At 46.4% G+C, this 23,139-nt stretch overlaps 1 protein-coding gene across 2 annotated transcripts in view; it reads left to right on the top strand.

Moving 5' to 3' along the window:
• Window positions 1-23,139, top strand: part of rgs3a (regulator of G protein signaling 3a) — a gene marked incomplete at its 5' end in the record, with an annotated part of 137,914 nt that overhangs the window by 55,953 nt on the left and 58,822 nt on the right. For both annotated transcript variants that reach the window (XM_080018317.1, XM_080018316.1), the window contains 2 exons: window positions 1,042-1,085; window positions 18,703-18,837. In XM_080018317.1, coding sequence (XP_079874443.1) covers window positions 1,042-1,085; window positions 18,703-18,837 — 179 coding nt within the window. The remainder of the gene's footprint in view (window positions 1-1,041; window positions 1,086-18,702; window positions 18,838-23,139) is intronic.

Below are 23,139 nucleotides of genomic sequence, written 5' to 3' on the forward strand. Positions count from 1 at the left end.
TGTGTTGCATTATCAATAACTGTCAATGAGCGTCCGAGGCCTCCTTACTGGTCCCCCTCGGTGACCATTCCTCCTCTCCTCTGGTGAAGAGAGACGGACGGAATCAATTACAGAGGGACAGAATGAAGGGGAGATGAATGTTGTCCTGTAAGATGGGAAATCGTTTTAAATGTAATTTCAGGGCAGGACGGTTTCTCGGCTCCGTCCCTTAGAATGGCACGAGATTGCCGCTTATGCTTGGCTGGCTTGTTTTTTTTCTTTTTTTCCTTCCTCCGTGTGTGTGTGTGTGTGTGTGTGTGTGTGTGTGTGTGTGCCCGTGCGTGCGTGCGTGTGTGAGATAATTCAATCTTAATTCAGCACACACACACACACACACACACACACACACACGGAAAAAAACCCAAAAACAAGCCAGTTATAATGTTAAGTTATAATGTTATAATGTTAAATCTATATACAGTACTGCTGAATGTTCAGAGCAATCACCATAATGGGGATAATTAAGAAAGAAAGAAAGAAAGAGGCCGTTTAAATATCTAAGGTATGATTTCATATCTAAAATAATAATAAGAGGCACGGTACGAAGAGTCTTGAAAATACTACTCCTATACTAATACTCTCAGCGAGGGACTGTAGTGAAGCATACATGCATCCCTGCGGGATGTATTAAGAGTGCACTGCTGTCATTTCTTTCAATCATCATCATCAAGAAAAAGATCAATTACCCTGACATTTTCCTACACGTTAGCGGACGGAATTCCCGAGGTAATTCAAAGCAAATCACATCAGGTTTGCTCAGGGGCAACATGATACTACTGTTGATTATACATATCTGTGATTATTGTGCGATTACATCGGAAGTTACTGTTTGCACTGTGTCACTGAGTCATTCTCTGGATGGAAGCAATATTGCATGAAATTAAAACAATTAAAAAATAAATTATCAGATTCCCCGTTATAAGCTTGGGAGATACACTCCCAAGTGTATCCGATTGGATTATGCACGTTAAATAAAGTGTAATCTTTTGTCTCTCTTCCTAGATCACGCGGAGAAGCTGAGATTCTACCTAATTCACATGACAGAGGTAAGAGGAAGGATCTTTTTATACATGTATTTATTTATGCGATTGCGTGCACACGCAACGTAATGCATCCAACAATGAATTATGAATTCAGAATTTATTTAAGATGATGATGCTGAGAAGATAAAAAATGTAGACCCATGCTTGTTTGAGAGGCACTATATACGCTTCTATACTTCTACATATATGCATATAAAGTATGCATATATCTATATGCTTCTATGCTTATATGCTTATAGGCATATTTGCTTATATGAATATGTGCTTATATGCTTATGTGCTTATATGCATATATGTGCTTATATGCTTATGCTATGCATATATGCTTATATAAGTTTAATGCATATATGCATATTTGCTTATATGCGCTTATATGCATATATGCGCTTATATGCACATATGCTTATATGCATATATACTTATATATGCACATATACTTATATGGTTATATGCTTATATATGCACATATGCTTATATGCATATATACTTATATATGCACATATACTTATATGGTTATATGCTTATATATGCACATACGCTTATATGCATATATGCGCTTATATGCATATATGCTTATATGTTTATGCTTATATGCACCTATGCTTGTATGCTTATATGCATATATGCTTACGCTTATGTGTTTATGCTTATATGCTTATATATGCACATATGCTTATATGCTTATATGCTTATGCACATATGCTTATATGCATATCCATATATGCTTGCTTATAAGCCTCTATCCATATATGCGCTCATATGTTTATACTGTTTAAGTTCTCTCAGAATAATATGCCTAACCCAAGAATGTTTGCTCTCTTGTTTACAAACTAACTCAAATGTACGTGTGTAGAATCATGAAACGCAGCTCACAAACTCTGCCACGCCCCCAACGTAGCCGTTATGCTCTGTGGCTGTCGGAGGGCCAGCATGAGCGGGGGGAACCGGGTGGAGCGCCTCCGCGCTGCTGCAATACAGTGTAGGGCCTGCGAGAGACGCTGTGAGCACAACTCACCCAGATCCGAGCTTAAAAAGACGACGGGCACTTCATGAACTCGCTGACCTGTACGCCGTATTTAGCTTCCAAATTGAAGGTATGCGTGCCGCCGCATTGGTGGACGGCCCCGTGGAGCTACATCAGCGCGGCTTCACGTCGTCCTCAGCGGTGCGGCGTGACATCTCATATTTTCCACGGCCCTTTAGTTATTCAGTCACTTCGTTAGTTAGTAGGCTCTTCTGTTTTTTTATTTTTCTTTGTATGGTAACACTACATCTGGCGCGCCGATTAAGTTTATTGACTACCCACTGCGCCGTAAACATCGGGAGCTAGTGAGGATGAAGAAAAGTCTAATGTGTAGGGTTTATATTGCGTGTGTGTGTGTGTGTGTGTGTGTGTGTGAGCCGGAGGGGCCATTGTCTCCGGTTGAAATCACATTAGATGCCAGACACAAGGGCGAGCAGAAAGCTTTAATGAAAATTCTCTCTCCTTTCTCTCTCTCTCTCTCTCTCTCTCAGAGACACTGTCGCTCTCTTTGTCCCCATCGTTTTCATTGGCCCTCACGTGTACGTTTTATTATTACCGTTCACATCGAAATCAGTGCGGGGTCTGGAAGTCTGGAAGGGCTGACAAAGCTGTCACGGATCAACATGCATGTAAAATATTTATTGGGAAATAAATATCGCTCATGTACTCACCTCAACCACACAATGGAGTGTGCAATTTGCTTCACTGAACAAATCAGATACTAACGTATCATATTGAACCAACAATCGCAAAAGCACAAGGAGGCTCTACACGCCAGGGTGCGGACGGCTGGCGAGTCGAGGGTTAAGTTGGAGTTCAGTGACGAAGTCATGTGCCTCATGAAAACCCCCCCAGAAAAAACCTGTCTCCAAAAAATACCCTGCATAGAAGATAAAATCCATGAGCAATTGATGACATCATAGAGATTAAGGCTCATAAAGATTGTCAACTACGGAAACAAATTTTATGATGGGATCCGCTGATGGAAAAATCCAGTTAAAGTGGCTGGGGGGAAGCACCGTGCTACTGTAATCAACTTTTATTTTTTATTTTTATTTTTATCTTGTCATCATACTTATATTACCACCATTGTGTTACGTCTTGGGTTATTGTTACATCGAGCCGCATGCATTGCAGCGCTGTAAGTTTTGTTATTGGATGAGAGGTTTTGTTTGTTTGACTGAAGAATGGACAACAAAAAATATATATACTGTACATATATATTTTAACGGATCTTATCATAAAAATGTTGTTGAAACAAGAGGTCTAGCAATGAATAAAGCAAAGCTGTTTGTTACTGAAGTACCATGGTTTTCCTCGACTTCTGTACGTTATCTGGAGGGGCGGGGGTTAATATTGAAAAAAAAAAAATCTTGGAAAGTAAAAACACGGTTCTTAAAACTCTTCCATTTGTGGTGCGGGGGTAGAAGCTGTGTTTTGTAATGTTCCAGTTTATGGTGGGAGATGGTAAGCTGGGAAAGACTCCTTTACTTCAAAAACCTTATGATATTCACTCGGTCAATGAAATAATAACCTCAAAGACGATTCTTTTTTTTATTGTCTCGGATAATCAGTTGTCAATTGTTGAGTTATTGATATAAACAATGGCATGCCGAGAAGTCGCTGTTTTGATTATTGCATATCGGAATTTTTAACCAAAATCCCAAAGCTGAAGTACCACTTCCTACCATGTCCCTGTGAAGTCTTTCCTTTCTAACCAATCCAATATGACCTTGCCCAATTAAACACACATTTTCCTGATTATTGTTTTGTTTAATGTAGGCATGCGGCACGTACGATTATGTAAGGCGAGGCCTTATGTAAGACGCCTCAAACTTTCACGTCTGAAGATTTCCAGGCCCCAGAGCAGCGGGGAAAATCCTGGGCCGCTTTCGGAGGGGCACGGCCTTTCCTTTTCACGTCTGATTGAATTTGAGCTTTTATCGGCGTCCGATTCATATTTATAGACTCGTGGAACCGTCGGCTGAAGTTCACTGGAAGCCTTGTTCGGATGGGGAAGGGGGCTTTGTGCACTCGGACGCTCTTTACGGCGGCAGTTGTCAGGGTTGTAATAAAAGGTTGTAATCCTTGCGTTGAAGCTCCGTCCGCATCCCGTCTTCTGGTCTCGTCACCTTTTCACAAGCCAAAACGCTTTGGTTTTTGGTTCCGCCGCCGGCCCACCGCGGCCCTTCATCTCCAGGCAGAATAACTCTCCATGAGGTGATTTCCTCCCTCGTTGCGCTATTTTTCCCTTTTTGAAATGTTGTTTCGCAGCGTCATTAGCAGCTTATGAATCTTTTAAAGGGACTTTTTTTTTTTTTTTTACATAGGACTGCAGATGGGAAGAGGGAGAGAGGGGGGGGGGTATCTCTCCCACAGGGTAGAAAGGGAAGAAAAAGAAAGAAAAATCTCCGATGTGTGCGGTTCATTCAATAAAGACATATAAATAGAATTCCTTACATAAGTCGAAGATGGGGGAGAGGGGGATGGCGGGATAATGAGAGGCGATGGTGTGTAGTTGTGTGCAGCTCTTGTGTGTATTGTGTGTCTCAGGTTCGCTGATCGGGCCGATAGCGGTAAACAATAGAAGGCGTTATGAGATCCATGGAGGTTTTTTTCTTTTAAAAATGCCAGAGAGATCGAACGAGATAGAGAGAGTCGGAGGACGATTTAAATTGACAGTGGACATTGTCTGCTTCTGTGTGTGTGTGTGTGTGTGTGTGTGCGTGTGTGTGTGTATGCGTGGTTAAGAAGTGCCACACACAGAAGTGTGTGACATCATTCCAGTTATTTTTTCAGCCCCTGCTCTGCCCTCATTCCTCCATCTCGCAGTTCCCCATCAGTAAAGGGTGACACACATGGGCACACACACAAACACACACGCACACAGACAATTTAAAAAACGACGCATTAAAGAAAAAAGCCTGAAGAAATGAACAAAAATGGACCCAATTAAAAAATCGAATCAAATCAAAAATTGCCGAAAAATACAAAGCAAAATAATACAAAACAGAATATAAATATACAGAATGAACAAACGTGATTCTATGCACAATAAATTACAGATTAGAATGACACAATTGAGCCTGACCCCTAACCCTGACCCCAGGTCTCTCCTGAAAGCAATCACTATTCACCATTACCGTCAATGCAAACCCCAAAAGATAAGGCTAATCATTCAAAGCTTCCTTTTGTATTTTCCTCTTTTTTCCCCCGCTCGTTGCCCTCCCTCCTCTCCTCTGCCTCTCGCTGATATTCACATCGATTTGCGGCCGAGCGAGCGCTGAGTGCTCGTTCATCTCGAGGTGTTGACACGTTTTTTTTTTTTGTTTTTTTTTTGTTTTATGGAGCCATTTGCCCCCTGATCTCTTAAGCCAGGCAGTAACTGCGAGAGCCGAAAAAGGTGCACGGGAGAGAAATAGAGGTAGAGAGAGAGAGAGAGAGAGAGAGAGCGAGGAAGAAGAAGAGCAAAGAGAGAGAGAGAGAGAGAGAGAGAGAGAGAGATGTATATGGGTCGTAATTAAAACGCTGAGCTCTCCCCAATGAAGGGCCGTGCCCAGGAAATGAAATGGACGGCGACACTAACCTTTCCCCTTCGACTTCATGCTTCTCTTTCTGGATGATGTCACGTCTCTTGTAACACACACATACACACACACACACACACACACACACACACACACACACACACACACACACACACACACACACACAGACACACAGACGAACAACTTGCCATTTTTTTCCATTACATTTTTTCTTCTTAGACTCACACTTCTCGTCTGGACTAAATGACATGGCCGTTCTCAGTCGTGGTATAAGACAGTCTCAGACTCGCTTTAGTCCTGGATTAAAAAATCTGATTTCCCGAGGGAAGATTAGAGCTTAATCTAGGTCTAAGTGAAGGCTTAAATGAAACCTGGCCAGAAGCAGGTTTTATCTTTGGATTATGGGCGTGGCCTCCAGGTGGACCAGGTTGATCTGGACTAAGACCAGCACCGAGACCAGACAGAAGGAGCTGACTAAGTCCTGGATGACCTTAAGACTAGGGACTAGAACTTCTAGGAATTTTAGCCTCGAACGAATTCATCATTCATTAAGCAACATCTCAGAGAGGCTTTTTTCAATTCTGGATTAATGAAAAATTGGATGAGCTTCGTCCTGATTTAGATTAAGCCCCGCCGGGAAGGTCTTTTTCAAACCGGTGTTGCATTCCCGTTTCCCGTTTTCTTTGCACGTAAAATCACTCTATATTTAATACATCCAAGCTACATGCTCAGCATTGTGTTTTTTTTCTCATAAATTTGTAAATGCACACCCCGTTGTTTGACGTAGACAAACACGTGTACACATACAACGTGCAAATGAACTTGAAAAGATGCACGTTTTCGTATTTCTCTTGTAAGTCACTACATAATTTATATTTATTTTTATATTTAAATGAATCTTTCGACACACAGAGACACACACACACACACACACACACACACACACACACACACACACACACACACAGACACACACACACAGACACACACACACACACACACACACACACACTCACAAACACACAGGGTAATTTGCCCTCTGGGTCAAAGTCATGTTCTAATACATAACGCTGATTGAACTATACCATCAAAGGATCCACCACACGCGACTAAAGTTATTAATATTGTTTTCGTCCTTCGCATCGGTCCTGTGACTCTCCCTGCGTTCTCCCATTCAGTTCAGTTGTCTCGTGGCACCGCCGAGCCCCACGTCACTTTCGACCGCCGTCCGTCTTCCACGCGGTGCGACGTGATGTCCTGGACGCAAGCGCCCGCATTCGACTCAAGCGAAGGGGTGGAAGTCAGCTCTACCCCCCCCAAAAAACCCCCCCAAAACAACTAACAATAGGAAACGTAGTATTGGGAATCGTGGTCGTGGAATATGTCCATAACATACGACTTTCAGTTCCCTTGTTTCTGTCTTTTTTTAAGTCCGTCCCCCCACCCCTACATTGTCACCGCACACTCTCCTCCTCTAAATGTGCCCGTCCTCCCCTCTCTTCACTGGAGGTCATCCTATTTTAGCAGTCGCTCGGAAAGGATACAATCTAACCCAGATCTGAGTAGATGTGTGTGTGTGTGTGTGTGTGTGTGTGTGTGTGTGTGTCTGTGTGTCTGTGTGTGTGTGTGTGTGTGTCTGTGTGTCTGTGTGTGTGTGTGTCTGTGTGTGTGTGTGTGTGTGCGCGCGCGTCTGTGCCGGCGCCTGTAGAAATAAGTGCGTAAAAGAGTGTCAGCGAAGGAGAGAGAGAGAGAGAGAGAGAGAGAGAGAGAGAGAGAGAGAGAGAGAGAGAGAGAGAGAGAGAGAGAGAGAGAGAGAGAGAGAGAGAGAGAGAGAGAGAGAGAGAGAGAGAGAAACAGAACGGACGGGTTAGGGAAGCACCGTACAGCCAAACACGCGGCAGGTAAAGCGCCGGGAGAGAGGCTTGTCTCGACGGCGGCGTTTGAAAAACAGTTTGCGCTGCGTCCGCCCGCCGGGTCCTCGGTACGACGTCATGGGCAACTTGGCCGACCGCGCCGGTTCAAAGAGGAGGCTGATCAGGGAGGCGGGCTCGCTGCAACAACACCTGCTCTCTGACTCTGAGGATGTAAGTGCTGCCTGGCGGAGCTCACAGCTCCTGTTTGTCCTCAGAAGTAATACCTGTGGTGGTGGTGGTGGTGGTGGTGGTAGAGGTGCTAGTTTGGTTAATACGATGATGATTGGCCAAAAGTGTGACGTCATGTTATGTGATGATGATGATGATGATGATGATGATGATGATGATGATGATGATGATGAACTTTATTCGTGAGTTCTTTTCACAAGCAAGGTTGAAACTAAACCAAACTTAAGAAAAAAAACGATTTTCCACGGTTTTACTTTTTGTTAATTTGAGAAGTTGTTGCTATAGCCTTGCTTTTGATTGATTTGAAAAATACTTTATTTTTTAGAAAAGGGATCTAAAATATTGTTCTCATTGTTACTTTTCTCCTCTGCGTTTTTCGGGCTAAAAGTGTCTGGCGCACGACAACCCACTGAACCCACGTCTCAGACATCTTGTGGTCCACATCCACGTCGATCTATATTTGTAGCAGGAATGAGTGAAAAACCGTTGAAAAAAAAATGTACCGGAAGTTGCGGAACGCTCGCGCATCGCCGATGCGCCAACGTTCTTCAACCTCCGGTTGGGTGTTGGGAGCAAGATGAGTTTGTGGAGCGAGGCGCTTTGTGACATCGTCATCATCCAATTTGTTATATATGTGCAGACTGTGGCTCTGGGGGGGGCATTTGTATCGTGGGGGGGGGGGGGGGGGGGGTTGTGTTGTGGACTCCAAGATCCAAGATTCAAGAGGTTATTTGTCACATCCATCGGTCTGTACTGTAGCGGTTGCTTCGGGCAGTATCTGCGCTGGATCGAGACAACTTGACAGCGCCCAGCTTTTCATTTGATATTTTATCTCTTTCTCTTATTTTGCGGCATTGGAGCCGGTCGTATGAGGCGTTCCATGGGACTCTGAAAATTGTAACTCGTGTTAGTAGTAATTCTGCGTGTCACCAGGACTGCATTTTCAGGCTAAAGGTGTGTGGAACACAACAACCGCTGTAACCACGGACACGGCTGAGGTCTCGTCGGAACCGGGGCATTTCAGACATCTTGTGGTGCGAGTTCTATCCACATCGATCTGCATTTGTCCTCGGAAAAAACGTTGCAAATTCACTGGGAGTTTGAAGAATTCTGGCGTTCCTTGATTAGTTTGTGGAGCGGGGAGCTTCGTGACATCATAAGCCGATGTGATTTAAGTCAGGTTTCCGTCTCCGGGTGGTCATTCGCGTTTGGAGAGTTGCGCTATGTAGATCGCAATAGGGCTGCTCCGCGAGACGAGCAACCAAGACGACAGACGGGGATGTTCAACCAGGAGATGTCTCGAGGTTGAAGGTTCATCCAAATCGAAACACGTACCAAGCAGAAATAAGTGGAAAAACCGACAAAACTTCGCTGGAAGTAGCCAAACTGCTGTGCATCACCGACACGCCAATGTTCGAAAAATGCCTTATAAATGTGCAGGTTGCGGTTGTGAACGTCCATTCCCTCGGTGCGTGGTGCATGGTGTAGAGTCAGTTGCTCTGTAGTGGATAGAGGTTAAAAACTGCGTGTGTGCCTGTGTGTGTGCATGTGTAGTGTACCGTCCTACCTGTTCGAGGCCGGCGGGGCTGTTCGATTGATATTCGATCTCTTTGGCCTTTTTGTAAATGACGACATTCTGTTCGCATCTAACCACGCGTAAGATGTGGCGTTGTGTTCCTCCTTACTTTGTGGGATTCGCAGAAGTCGTAAGATACAAAATCTGCCGATTATGGAAAAAAAAATTATGGAAAAAAATATGAAAAAGCAAAATGTTGTACGTACCTAACATGACTCAAATGGACGCCGTCTGTCTGTCTGTCTGCCTGTCAGTCAGTCAGTGTCTGTCTGTCTGTCTATCGAGTTCAAGAGAGTATTATTATTACTAGTAGTACTATTTCCATGTATAGTAAATCCGAATTTAACCTTCCACCATTTTTAAAAGTGAATTTTAGGTGTTCATAAATGTGGGAAACAAAGTTTAGCTCGACATTAAAATGTCTGAGTCTCTTTTTAGTGTTTTTACTTTACCTGATGAAGCTTTGTCTGGAATGCCCATACTAAATTTTAATGTTCACTTTAATGGGCAATCAAACCATATTAGTGCACACAGTGATATGGCTGTTGTATCCTCATATGACAACACTGTACAGCTTTCGTATTTTCCACACTGCACTGATGCGTGTCTTGTGTCCACACCATGTGCAAAAAGCTTCCAGTTCTATTAAGTGCTCTAGTCCTCAGCACTGTAGCCCATTTACCTCTCTCTCCACGAAGAAACCTCGCCAATGATGGCCATTAACGTATTATTGCCACAACCATCATCATGGACGACCGAGCAATCTTGAATGATTACCACTTACCAAAGCACAGCAGTTAGGATGACTAATGCCGCTTTCTCCATCTCAACACAGTCTTTATACATTAATGTCACTTACTGTACTTGTGCCTCTCTTTGGGCAATTGTCTCAATCAGTTTCACCGTCGTTCCTTGTTTGTATATCACAAATGATGTCGAGTCTACGGTTAGTTAATGGCATGTCAGTCGGCTGGCAAGGTACAAATTTTGTGCTTGGGCGATTATTAAAAAAAAAAAAAAAAAAAAAAAAAAAAAGGAGGAGAGATAGAAGAGGCCAAGATGCAGAGTGATACAGAAAACTAGGTGGATTCACAGTGTGAGGGCCCGTGCCTGTGTACACAAAAGCCCTCGGAACAGCAAGTTTGGGATTACATAGCGCTCCGCTGTTTGCGCAAATGGCCTTTTCCGAGATGTTTGTACTGTAAAAGGTCAGATTATTCACAGTTCATGTTTACGTGCAGGGTGACACTCATGTGACGTATGTGGACACGGCGAAACAACCCTTTTCTATTTGCTCAATGTTGATGAAGAAGTCCATTGATAGTTTGATCGCTTTCATCCCAGCACTTCAATGGTGTGCATACATGGATGTTATGGAGTTACCCAAAAAATAGTGCTTGTTTGTTCAGGCTGAAGGCAGGATGTGAATGATACTGTATGTGTGAAAGGGGACCTCCTGTATTTATTTGTTTGGAGAAACCGCCTACAGTACAGTCAACCTACCATGGACACACAAACACACACACACACACACACAGCAGAATTAATTAACTTTGTCAGCAAACCGACCAACTTTATGGCAGCCATCCATTACTTTGAAACGGCAGCACCAGGCTCCCTGGGGTGCCCATTTGGACGGAGATCTTTCCGGCTTCCTAAGTTGGAACTTACGGCCTAGTTTGCTTTATAACCTGTTCAATATGCTGTCAGAGATAGGTGGAGCTGCGCTGGCAGTCGCTGTTAGTCTAAATGCGGCCCCCTTTGAAGGAATCCCCCTGAAGCGGCAGCGAGATCTACAGCCATCAGCGGCCCGGGCGGAAACATCTGCTCCAATGATGGAGCGTTGCTCATGAGACGGACTAATCTTTTGGTTCATCGCCCTCGTCAATGTTTGCAGAATGCCCCGTGATAATCGACATTATATATCACTCACTGGGAGCGAACGTCGCTTGTTTCTACGTACTGTGTGAAATTGCGTTGAATGAAAAGCATTTATCTCACAGTTATTATTTAACATTCTTATTCTCACAAGACATGACTTATTTAGCCATTACTTATGTAATGGCTAGATAAGGACTACTTTCTGGCCTGTTTACTCTTAAAAATGTTATTCACATGATTTTGGTTTCCAAGAAAGGGGCTTTACTAGTGGAGACTTAACTTATAATTTTTCGATTAAAAATGAGTATTTCTGCCCTGCTGTATAACTTCTGGGTGAGAAATCATCCTGTGTCATTTATTCATTTTTGGAAGAAAGAGCCTCAGTGCTTTTATTAAGAAAAACAAAAGCTTTTGTTCTGCAAACCCTCTCGCGATAAAACATTTTGATTGTCGAGCCGATCGCGTAGCAGTGACATCCATCTACAAAAACATACTTTCAGTGTTTTTTATAATTAAGCAGTGAAATAAATCGCTTCAGCAACATTTCAAGTCCAAATTCAAATTAAAACGACACAAAGGACAGAATAAAAAACGCTATAAATTGCAGCTGCTCTCCGCTGCAAAAAAACAGTGATAAGACCACGGCGTTTTGCAACAGAAAGAACTTTGTGGAAGGCGTGCGTGGCTTCAAGAGGCTGGCTGCGGGGCCCGTCATGCGCTCATCACCCTCCCCGACGGCGATAGCGAGGCCCTCGGGCCACGGGCTGCAGTTCTACGCACATCCCGGCTTTTTTTTTTTCAAGGCGAGTCTTACCGCAGCGGAGGAGCTGCGGGCCCAGAACCAGACAAAACAAGCCCGAAATACATAAAAGACTGTGGGAAAACCGACGAGACGAGACACAGTTTCTCTCTGTGCTTTCTGTTTTTTCTTCTTTTTTTTTTTTTCTCCGCAGCCCACACAACAATCAGCTGCAGTCTGTTGATAAATTTGCCGGATTGTCCCTTGTTTCCACCGGCGGATTTTATAAAAGGCCCTTACGTCAATGGGCTTCGAAGCACGCCTGTTTTCATTTGACCTTGTTTCTCACCTTTTGGATCACATGCCGTCGCCCATTCACCGGCTTATGAATCTAGAATTCATACCCCCTCCCGTCCTCGGCTTCGGTAATGGATTCTGTGCTCTTCCCGGTCAACACAGTCATGAGATGAGCGGAGCATGCAAGCTGCAGTCCTCACAACAAGACATTCCTTTCATGATCCCTTCCCCGAGGCCCCATTACCTCATCAAGACAGGAAATTATGAAATGAGTCAGGTTGTCGAGTGAAGTATAAACGGCAAATACGTGGAAGTTCAGAAGTTGGAGTTGGAGTTTGGGGGGGGGGGGGCATCCCAAAATTAGCACAATTGATTAACTATTTTGATCAATAACTAGCACAAGAGAATAGGCGCGATTAGGGTTTGTGCAAATATGGCCCAAACTAAAGAGGATCAAGTTAGTGACCTCATCTACTGACCTCTGAGGGTATCAGTTAAAAGTCGGCCTCATTTACGCTTGTTTACACGTCACCTATTTTAAGTCCTTAAGCCAATTAAAGTGCTGGCTTGCGAACGCATTGGTAACGGTACTGTTACTGCAAGTGTGCACTTCCGAGTACTATGAGCGGCGGAAATGTTTGCATCCTACTGTCCAGTGTGACCACGCAGCCTGTTCCTTGTTGCCCGATGGGGCGGGACGCTGGTTGATGGTGACGATCTCGAGCGGTCATGGAATTGATCATCGCACCGCTGAGGAGGGGGACTGGCGCCCGGGGGAGTCGGGCGATGCCAGCGCTGGGAATAATGTGAGTGCGCGGCAACCGTCATTATATGATAGACTGTGTATACTCTATGTACTGTATATATAAAAGGTATTTAATTGATATGTATGTATAAGAGAAGGGCTTTAGAGGTTTGGCTGTGATGTTAATGAGTCATTCTAAGAAGATTCTAAGAATCTTCCGGCTGACCTTTGTCGATCTAATTTTGCGTCATGTTGCAGTCGTGCAGGGGGTGACGCGTGTGCTGCCGTGTTATTCCCTCCGTCACGTTTCGCGTACAAGCCCGCTATGGCGCCGCGGCGACGAGCGCGGCGTCAAACTCAATAAAACTCATCACTAACAGCCTCCCTTCCTCGCGCCGTTGCTGTGATTCCACCGCTAGTTGCCTCTGGTATTACATGCTTGGACATTCCGCAAGAGATTCCAGCAGTTCTCGCGTCCGGCACTTACGTTTTGCACGGAAATCTGATGATGTGATCGGTACGAGCACGGGTGTATTCTCTCCGCGGTGCTCTCACCTACGTCACGCCGGAGCAGCGTGACTTAGGTGAGCTGTGTTGACAGCAACCCAGTGACACTCAAGGCCCGTCTGCCAGATGGCTCAGGGGGGGAGGGCTTCAACCAGGGAACACTTTAATCAATCTGATTAAGGGGAAATGCTGCCTGTATTTTTAGCCACCCCATGGCAGGCCGGCGACCATTCATTGAGTTTCACCTAATTAAATATCGTGTTTATCTCTCGGGGGTGGGCGGATTCATAGACAGAGGTGACCTCAAGGTAGTCGGAGCTGGACCTGGTGGGTCTCCGCAGCGGAATCGCTAAAAGCCCCGCGAGCTCAAAAGGCAATATCAATCTTATTAAAAGCGAATACTGTGGTAATTATAGGCGAGCGTCCTGCCAACTAAGCCTCCTGTTGAAGTAAGACTTCTCGAGTTCTTACTCTGGAATTTGGCAGTTGCAAGCACTTTCATTTGATATACAAAACCGGAGGTCTCTGGGGATGTGACACAAGCTTCTGTGACACAAGCTCCTTCTCGTTAGGACGTCCATAAAGCTCCCGATTGAATTGTTTTCCTTGCATTTGGGGAGTTTCAATGACTCCCAGACAAACTTGAGTAGTTCTACGGCTGCAACTGGAACTCGCTTCCAAAAAGTCAGTGATGTGGATGATTTTATTCCAACACAATATCTAGCTGCTCAGTCACACAGAGAGCAGAATGGGTGTGAAGGACTGGTCTTATTTCACTATGTAGTATTTGTATAATTTATTTCTTGTTATATCAGTTGGCTTTTTGCACATTCAGCTACCCATGGCTCTCATATAGACATCAGGCCGTCACAACAAAGAAATCAATCCACACCTCTCTGAACCAGAAACCCTGGATGACCAGTGAGGTCCAGCAGTTGCTGGAAGCCCATGACGTGGCCCAACAGCACGGCCAGAACTAACCTCAAAAACGCCATCGGAGCGGCTGAACATATTTACACCCTAAAAATAGAGGGCCTCTTTCACAACGACTGAGATTCCTGCCGCATGCAGCAAGGCATTCAGTCTGTTCACGGATTACAAGAGCTCCAACACCTCTTCCGCTGTCCGCAATGCCTCCCTCCCACGCGAGCCAAATCTTTTCTACGCTCCTTTTGAGAAGGACAATACCGACCCTGCCATTCAAAAAACAAACAAAAAAAAAAAAGAAACCCTACCCACCCAGGAAACTAGGTGCTCGCTTTGACCGATCGCTGAGGATCAGAGGATCACGACACAGTGTGAGCACGCGGAAGGCTGCCGGCCCGGAAGGCATACCGTACCGTGACGGTCCTTCGGGAATGCTCAACGCAGTATTTAACTCACTAACTCATTTAACCTCACTGTTCCAGTCCACAGTCCCCGCATGCTTCAAGACCGCCGCTATCATCCCCATCCCAAAGAAATCATCACCCACATGTGTGAATGACTACCGACCCGTAACACTCACCCCCATTGCCGTGAAGTGCTTTGGGAGACTGGTCCTGGCCCACATCAGGGACACCCACCCACACACCGTACATACTCCACCCACTGATGTGGGCGGAGTATGGAGTATGTATGGCCTACAGAGGACGCCATTGTCACTGCCCTGCAGTTTGCCGTGACCCACCTGGAACACAGAAACACACATCCGGAAGGTGTTCATAGAATACAGCTCGGCCTTTAACACCATCATTCCCTCCAAGCTGACCACCACACTCCTGTTCCTTTGACTCAACCCCTCCCTCTGTAACTGGACGCTGGACTTCCTGACCAACAGGCCTCAGTCTCTTAGGTAAGGTAACCTCACGTCTTCCATCCCGACCCTCAGCAACAGTTGCCCCTCAAAGCTGTGTTCTGAGCCCCCTCCTCTACTCCCTCCTTACCCACGACCACCTGCCAGTTTCACCACTCAAACTCATTGGAAAAGTTTGCGGCCGACGCCACAGTTGGAGGCCGAATCTCCAACAGCGGCAAATCTGCCTAAAGGGATGAGATTCTGCACCTCACATCATGGTTTCCCTCCAACAGTCGTCCTCAATGTGCCTGAGATGAAGGAGCTGATCGTGGACTTGAGGAGGTCCAGAAGCTGCAGCCACTCCCCCATATCAATGGGGACGAAGTGGAGGGTGTCCCCAGCTTAAGATTTCTTGGAGTACACATCAGCGTGGACCTCTCCTGGACATCTAGTACCCGCTTCCTTGTGAAGAGGGCCCAACAAAGCCTGCACTTCCTGAGGAGGCTGAGGAGCGCCCGCCTATCTCCTAAAATACTCGGCATATCTCCGGTAGCCAGCTCCCAGCCATAGAAGACATCAAAAACACAACAGAGATGAGAGATCAGCAGAGAGATCCCACCCGCCCCAACCACGGCCTGTTGTCCCCCCTGCTGTCTGGGAGGCGCCACAGGAGCCTCAGAGCTCCCACTACCAACCCCAAGCTGTTACCTACCTGAACCTGGCTACCCGCTGAACTCTACTCACTCACTTGTACCCCGACTTCAAGCTGTGCCCCCCCCTGAATCCTACAACACACACACACACACACACACGCACACTCCCCTCCATGTTCTCCCATGAACAATGCCATTTGCACAGCTCTTATTACAAACACCTAAGATAAACTGTAAATGACCTCATATATTGTAACTATGTTGATATTACTGGGTTTTATCTGCATTTATTCCATGCAGTGTATGTGCCCCCTCCCCCTCGCGTCGATCGGTGAGGCCACGGCCCTCTTTTTGTTTACCGGCACATTGTGTCACATTGCGTCGACAATACAACAATACAATACAGGGCCAAGTATCTCCCCTGTTGAAGTTAATCAACTAAGGCTTTCGTTGAGAAAGCCTGTCACCGTCTATGTGATCGAGACAGAGAGTTGTCGTTGGTATTATTCCGAGGGTTTTTAAGCAGCGCGGCCCACGTCCTAAAAGGTGACAGATTACACATACATATTTTCAAGGTTGGACTCTTGCTGTGGGTGCTTTTTACATGTGTGTGTGTGTGTGTGTGTGTGTGTGTGTGTGTGTGTGTGTGTGTGTGTGTGTGTGTGTGTGTGTGTGTGTGTGTGTGTGTGTGTGTGAAAACTCTGTTGATGCAGACTTTCCCTGAGAAGTCTTCCCTGAGTAAACTGGTTCATTCCGTGTTCATTCTCAGTGATGTATATCAGGGAGTGTCATTTTTCATTGTGTATCATTTCATCATCTCCTAGAGCAGTCGAAGGTTTCATAAATGATTTTGCCGTCCTGCTATTTTCTCCGCCGTCTTCCTCTGACGCAGTCAGTTTATCTTCATATTCCCCATATTTAACCCGATGCATCATTTATCTTCTTGTTGTATCGGTTGAATCCTTCTGTCTTTCTGTCCCTTCCATCGCTCTACTTAGCGTGATTACCTACAACCTTGCGATGGATAACACAGCATCGCACACGCGGCACAATTAATTACGGTGCCGACGGCGTTGCCTCCTTGACGTCGCTGCCGTGGACTCAGGTCTCAGAAGGCTTTTTTGTTCTGCTGCGGCGTTGACGACGACGACAACAAGGCCCTTCCCACCCATCGCTTCGCTTCAACGGGCTCCATGACGGCAGCAGCATCCTCATTATTAGGTGACGGTGCGACCGTGCCGGCAGTGGAGCGGCAGCGACGCGGGACAACGAGCGCATCAAGAGCCAGGCGGTCCGGGAGCAAGCGGGCGAGCTCGCGTCGTGATTCACCGTCGGGCGAGGCCCGGCCCGCGGCCCGAGAAAGACTCGCGCAGAAATGGAAGACGACTCTATTTATAACCCGGGCCTCAAAAAATGTCAGGACGCAAATGCGCATTTTTTTTTTTTGTCCTGGCGCAACCGGGAAGCCAGAGCATCTGAGGCAGATGGGGGAAGGAAAAATAGTGTGCTGTAGTACCTTTCTTCAGGAGAGGAGAATTAAAAATGTAAGAGGCTGAACTCGTTTACGGGAACCTGTTTTCCATTAAAAAAAATAAAAATGAAAATAAAAACAAATCTGGAACCTTTAGCGCAACATTGAGTGCATTAAGGAAAAGAGTGAATCCTTCCAAGCTTACAAGTCGACACCTCTCGAATCACGAATAATGTAAACCTTCTCCTCCTAGAGACACTGTTCAAATGAGTTTTCATTCGTGGCTTTGCATTGAGAATCTAGATCTGGAATCGAGAATCTGTATCTGGAACCTATATCCACGGTCTATATCTGGATTCTAGATATAGAATGTAGATATATCTCTAATCTGTATCTGGAAGCTATAACCAGAGTCTATCGCTGGAAACGTATCTGGCATCTATTTATTGAATCTTAGGTGGAACCGATCAAGAATCTCAATCCAGAATCGAAATCTAGTTTCTAGGTCTTGTATCAACATTGAAAAAAACATATATACATATATATATATATAGATGTTTATCATATTCTACATTCTACATCTTGCTTGTTTATCTATATTTAGATGTTTTATTATATTATAAATTATTATCATATTGTTATTATATGATATTATCCACGTCTAGATTCTATATCTATATTTTGAAGTCCATCATATTACAGTAAACATTCTATATCTCAGTTCTTTATCTATATCTACGTAGATGATTCATGATAGTATGCGTTCTATATCCAGATCCTACATCTGTATCTAAATGTTTCATTGTATTGTACGCTCTATATCTGGGTAATAACACACTACATTATTAATGACAGAGTGATACTTAAGTTAAGATCCGTCCATCCCAGCAAGTACCTCTTCAATTTTATATACGCATCTGTATTTTCTTTTGGTGCTTCCCACAACCGCCTGCCGCGCGCACACACACACACACACACACACACACACACACACACACACACACACACACACACACACACACACACACACACACACACACACACACACACACACACACACACACACACACACACGCGCACGGCTCAAAATTGGTTTTCCCCCCTAAGAATGTGATTTACTGTACCCCCAAACAGTATAAGCCAAACCTCCACCACTCTCCTCCCCCTCCTTCTCCTCCTCCTCCTCTTCCTCCTCCGTCAGCCCCCCTTGCCTCAAAGCACTTGTGTTTAGCATGAGAGTAGATAACTAATCAGCCCACTGCCCACCCCCACCCCTACCCATCCCTGTGTCTTCCCGCAGAAGTGTGACTGCCTTCTCAGTCTGGAAGCCTACACGGCGGACCAGAAGCGCCGCGTGTGCCAGTGCCTGAAAGACAACATCGACAAGCAGCTCCAGCTCCAGAGGAGGGAACCCATCGCGCCGCACTTTGAGCAGGTAGGGAACTGCATTTTTTGTTCTCCGCGGCCGTTGGCTACGTTTGGGTACGTACAGTGTCCTCTCTCCGCCGGAGACCCACCCTCCAGACGCTCAGGGCTGGATTAATGCACGTGGAAGCCCTTTCGTGTGATTTTGCACTTGCTTTCTGCCTGAAATGAATGTCTGATTTGCAGCTAACGACTCAATTAGTGGACAGGACGGCTTTTTGGTTACGGTTTTTTATCCCCTATTCTGTGGAGCAGAGCTATAAAAGTGCAGTTGAAGGGTGGAAATTGTGCGACCGGGAGCCCTGGAACCAGCCCAGGGATGGAAAATAAACTGTAGATTCAACGATGTTGAAATATGAATTACTTGAACCAACACTATTTTGGAGAGGCACTTCAACAATGCCGGCTGAGGAAACGAGTATTTCGGGGCGACTGTTGCTCATAAAGTAAACGCCTTGCGAGTCCCAAAGTCAAACTCCCGATGACGTAACAAATGAACGGAAGAAGTTAAGACACCGGTCCGACGGAGACGCTGCCGATAAGACCGATCGCGATCACGATCCAGAATTCCGCCAGACGCCACCAGAGTCCTGGGGTCATCGCCACCCTTCGTGAAGGACTTCCCAATTTCGGGAGATAAGGAATGGTCACGCAAAACTGACCCTACATCCGGTGGCATTTCTTATTCAACCACCTCGGTGCCTACACACCGCGCACTATTCGCCGGATTTGACGTCTTCCTGGTCCGGTTTAAAGACCTTCATATCCCAGCACACTGTCATCGATGACAGGAGTGATCAATTACTGCTGCTTGATTTCCTTTTATTCAATTGAGTGGGTTTGAAAATAGATTAGGCGCGCGCGCACACACACACACACACGCACACACGCACACACACACACATGCAGAGAGGCAAGTTACTGGGGAAAAGTGAAGGACGTCGTGTGGGTTTTGAGACGCTACCGTCGGAAATATTTCTCATTACTTTCCTTTTTGTCTCTAGCCATTGTGTTTTTTTTTTTTTTTGTTCAGGGAAACGTATTTGATTAGATGAGCCCTAAATTGCTCACCCCACCTCTCCATCACACACTGATTTCTCATATTTACACCGACAAAGGAGCACGTGGGCTCGGCCGACCCGCAGCTCATCTCTTCGGCTGAGAGGCGATTAAAAGGTGATAAATAGTCTGATGCATTTGATGCTCACCTGCTATGCTTTTGGGGGTTATTCCATGAACACATAAAATGTGTGTGTGTGTGTGTGTGTGTGTGTGTGTGTGTGTGTTGTGTGTGTTGTGTGTGAGGATCAGGGTGTATCTTCTCGCAGTATATTCTACAGTATGGATTCTATCCTAATTGGTGGAGTGAGTCACACAGGAGGACTCTCCCTCACTACCCCTCACATCTACTTGCTCGCTCGCCCGCTCACTCGCTCACCCGCTTGCTTGCGCGTTCATTCGCTTACTAACTCAATCACTTGTTCATTCGCTCACTCACTCACTCTCTCACTCGCTTAATCACTCACTCAATAATTTGCTCATTCACTCGCTCACTCGCTCAGTTACTCACTGGCTTTCTCACTCGTCTTTGCCGTTTTCCTCAATGGCTCTGGTGCGTTTCCTCAAACTCTGTCCTCGTTCTCAAAACTGGGAGTGCAATTCCCAAAAACAGCTTCTCGTATCACCCGACCACCCGTGCAAAAGAACCCGTAACACTCAACCACACGTTCGCCGCATGCGTCGAAAGACGCAGTCAGTCAATCTCTGCAACAATGTCAGCAATGGCACCTTCTGATCGTTGCCTAAACCCTGACACTCAAAATTCAACGTATTTGCACCCAAAACCGGACGGACTGTATCTTGTGCGGCTGTCGGTGTTAAAGATTTTTCTGACGCACAAATATTAGGAAAAAACATGTTTATTATAGTATTTATTCCATTAGATATTAGGGTCTCATTGGGCATCCAGTCTGTCCTCCCTGTTAGGCCACCAGTGCTTCATCAACTTCACACGTGTCGCTGCTGTCTGGCCTTACCTGCAGAAGAAGAAGAAGAATCTTTCTTCGTCACATGACAAACCGCACTACAACACATGCATATATATATATATACACACACACGCACACGCACATGCTTTTTGGGTGGTGGCCAGTGAATTGTGGCCTCTGAATTCTCCCATCCTGGCTTGTCCTTCCTCCGGGGGGGCAGCCAGGAGCAGCGGGCAGCGTTCGTCGACGCGCCCGGGGACCTGGTACCAAGGTGTCCACCGCTGGTCAGACAATGGTGATGTGTGCATGTTTTGGGTGGGGGTCCTTACTGACGTTAGATGGAGGACACCCCATGTGAGCACGGGGAGAACATGCAAACTCCACACAGAAAGGCTCCTATTTGGGAGATAACCCGCCCGGAGCACGGTGCCAACAGCGCCCTGGCTCCTTCACCCTCTCGCCATTCCTTTCAAATGGGAACCCTGCCTACGGGTGCTTCATTGACATCTCATTCCTCTGCAGCACCCGTGTCTCCCCCCCTTCCTCTATCGCCCTGTCTCTTGCCCCTCCTCCCCGCCATACCACCACGCATTCCGACACCTCTCGCAAGGCCCCCGATTGACACCTGCTTCTCGCTCCCTTCTCAGAAACGGCGCGCTGGAACCCGCTCGTGAGTACGGGGGCGTTCGCAATTTGCCCGCGTGCGACGGCATCGACACGCGTTGCGTTCTCCGTCACGCTTCGATTCTGCGGGGGGAGGCTGCTCACGCCGGCCACCCGTCGCGCCGGCCTTCTCTTTTGTGCCGACACAATGCTCATTGTGCGTAGCGTTTTCTCCGTGCACCGATCTCCCCCCACGAACGACTGTGTCGACGCGGGCAGGGGAACTGTGCGGCGCATAGCCCGTCGGGAGAAATCCGCTCCGTTTTGCCTGGCGCGTGGTCGTCTGTTTGAAGAAATACGTCGACACGTTTGGTGATTGTGTCGAAGCGACTGAGGAAAAAACTGCGAACTGGAACCGTTCTCCAAGCGCAGACCACGTCTTCGGGTTCCGAGGGACGATAAAGATCCGAAACGTTGCTCTGCGTCTTCATCCGGCCTATTCTAGTTCGCTATTAAATATACTAACTATTGTGTCCTCGGGGCAAGCGAACAGACACTTAATCATTATAATATTAGCCCACATTTAGATGAATTACTTCACTCTTGATTGCATTTTCCGGCGCACTGAATACCTCAGAGGCAGTACATTTCTATTTGATCATTTCCAAACATCTTCGTAATTACAGGAAAGTAGTCGGCGAGGACGCGGTCCCCCGTCGCCCTCCTCTATCCACAAGATGTGACGAGCATTACGGTTTGCAGGAGACACAAAAAACCCCGGATGAATCGCAGAAGGATGAGAAGGCGTATCCTCAGGGGGCATTGATAGTTGGCGTTTTGAAGTTTTTGCGGAAGCAAAATAGGGGATAGGAATGGATTTCAAAAAGTCCAGTCTACCCGTCCTACAGTGCAGGGACCGCTTGTTCCACTACGAGGCAACCAGACCAGGTTAAAACGCATGCGTCACGCAACGTATACCAGGAACGTGGCGCCGGAAGTTGGCCGTCAACCGAGGGGACGTTGGCGGCACACGTGCGTGCATGGGTCCATCCCCTCCCGTGAAGACCGTTTTCATCCCGCTACGGACAAACATGAGGAGGGGTCGCCGCGTCGCCGCCGTCCCTCGACATCTGACACACATGCACAAACCCACTCGCGCTCCGGAGGCTGTTTTGGGAACGTCATTCAAGTTCGCTTTTCGCGACTTCTGCGTCACCAGGTCATTATGTAGTGACCGCCAGAATTGAAATGACTAATGCATTGCGATATCGCCTCAATAATGTTTGGATGAGCTTTTTTTTTTTTTTTGCGCTGTTATTCCAATGGGATTATTGGGGGTTTGACGCAGACGAGACCAGATCTCCCATAAGAGCGTTCCACGTGCAGTTTGGCTCCGTCCGTATGAATCCTTTCCTCTACACATCACAGTCGTCTCTGAGAGGCGTCCTAAATTGTTCCAGCTGTGTTTTTCGCTCGTCTTTGTTGTCCCGGATCTCTGTCCCGGGACGCTAAAGCTCCCATCCCTCCGCCCTGCGCGTCCAAAGTCTGAATGCTGAACGCTTGGACAGCGCTGTACGTTTTTTTGGGTTGCTTTTTTTTCGGAGCGGGGTTTGTTCCAAACGCAATGTCTTAGCCCGCCAATTTCTGGGGCGCAGGGAAGATGACAAAGTCACAAAGTGGAGGTGATCTGGAGCAAAGGCTACCAAAATATGAAGCTATTT

The sequence above is a fragment of the Zeus faber genome (assembly GCF_960531495.2).
Source record: "Zeus faber genome assembly, chromosome: 17".
NCBI lineage: Eukaryota > Metazoa > Chordata > Actinopteri > Zeiformes > Zeidae > Zeus > Zeus faber.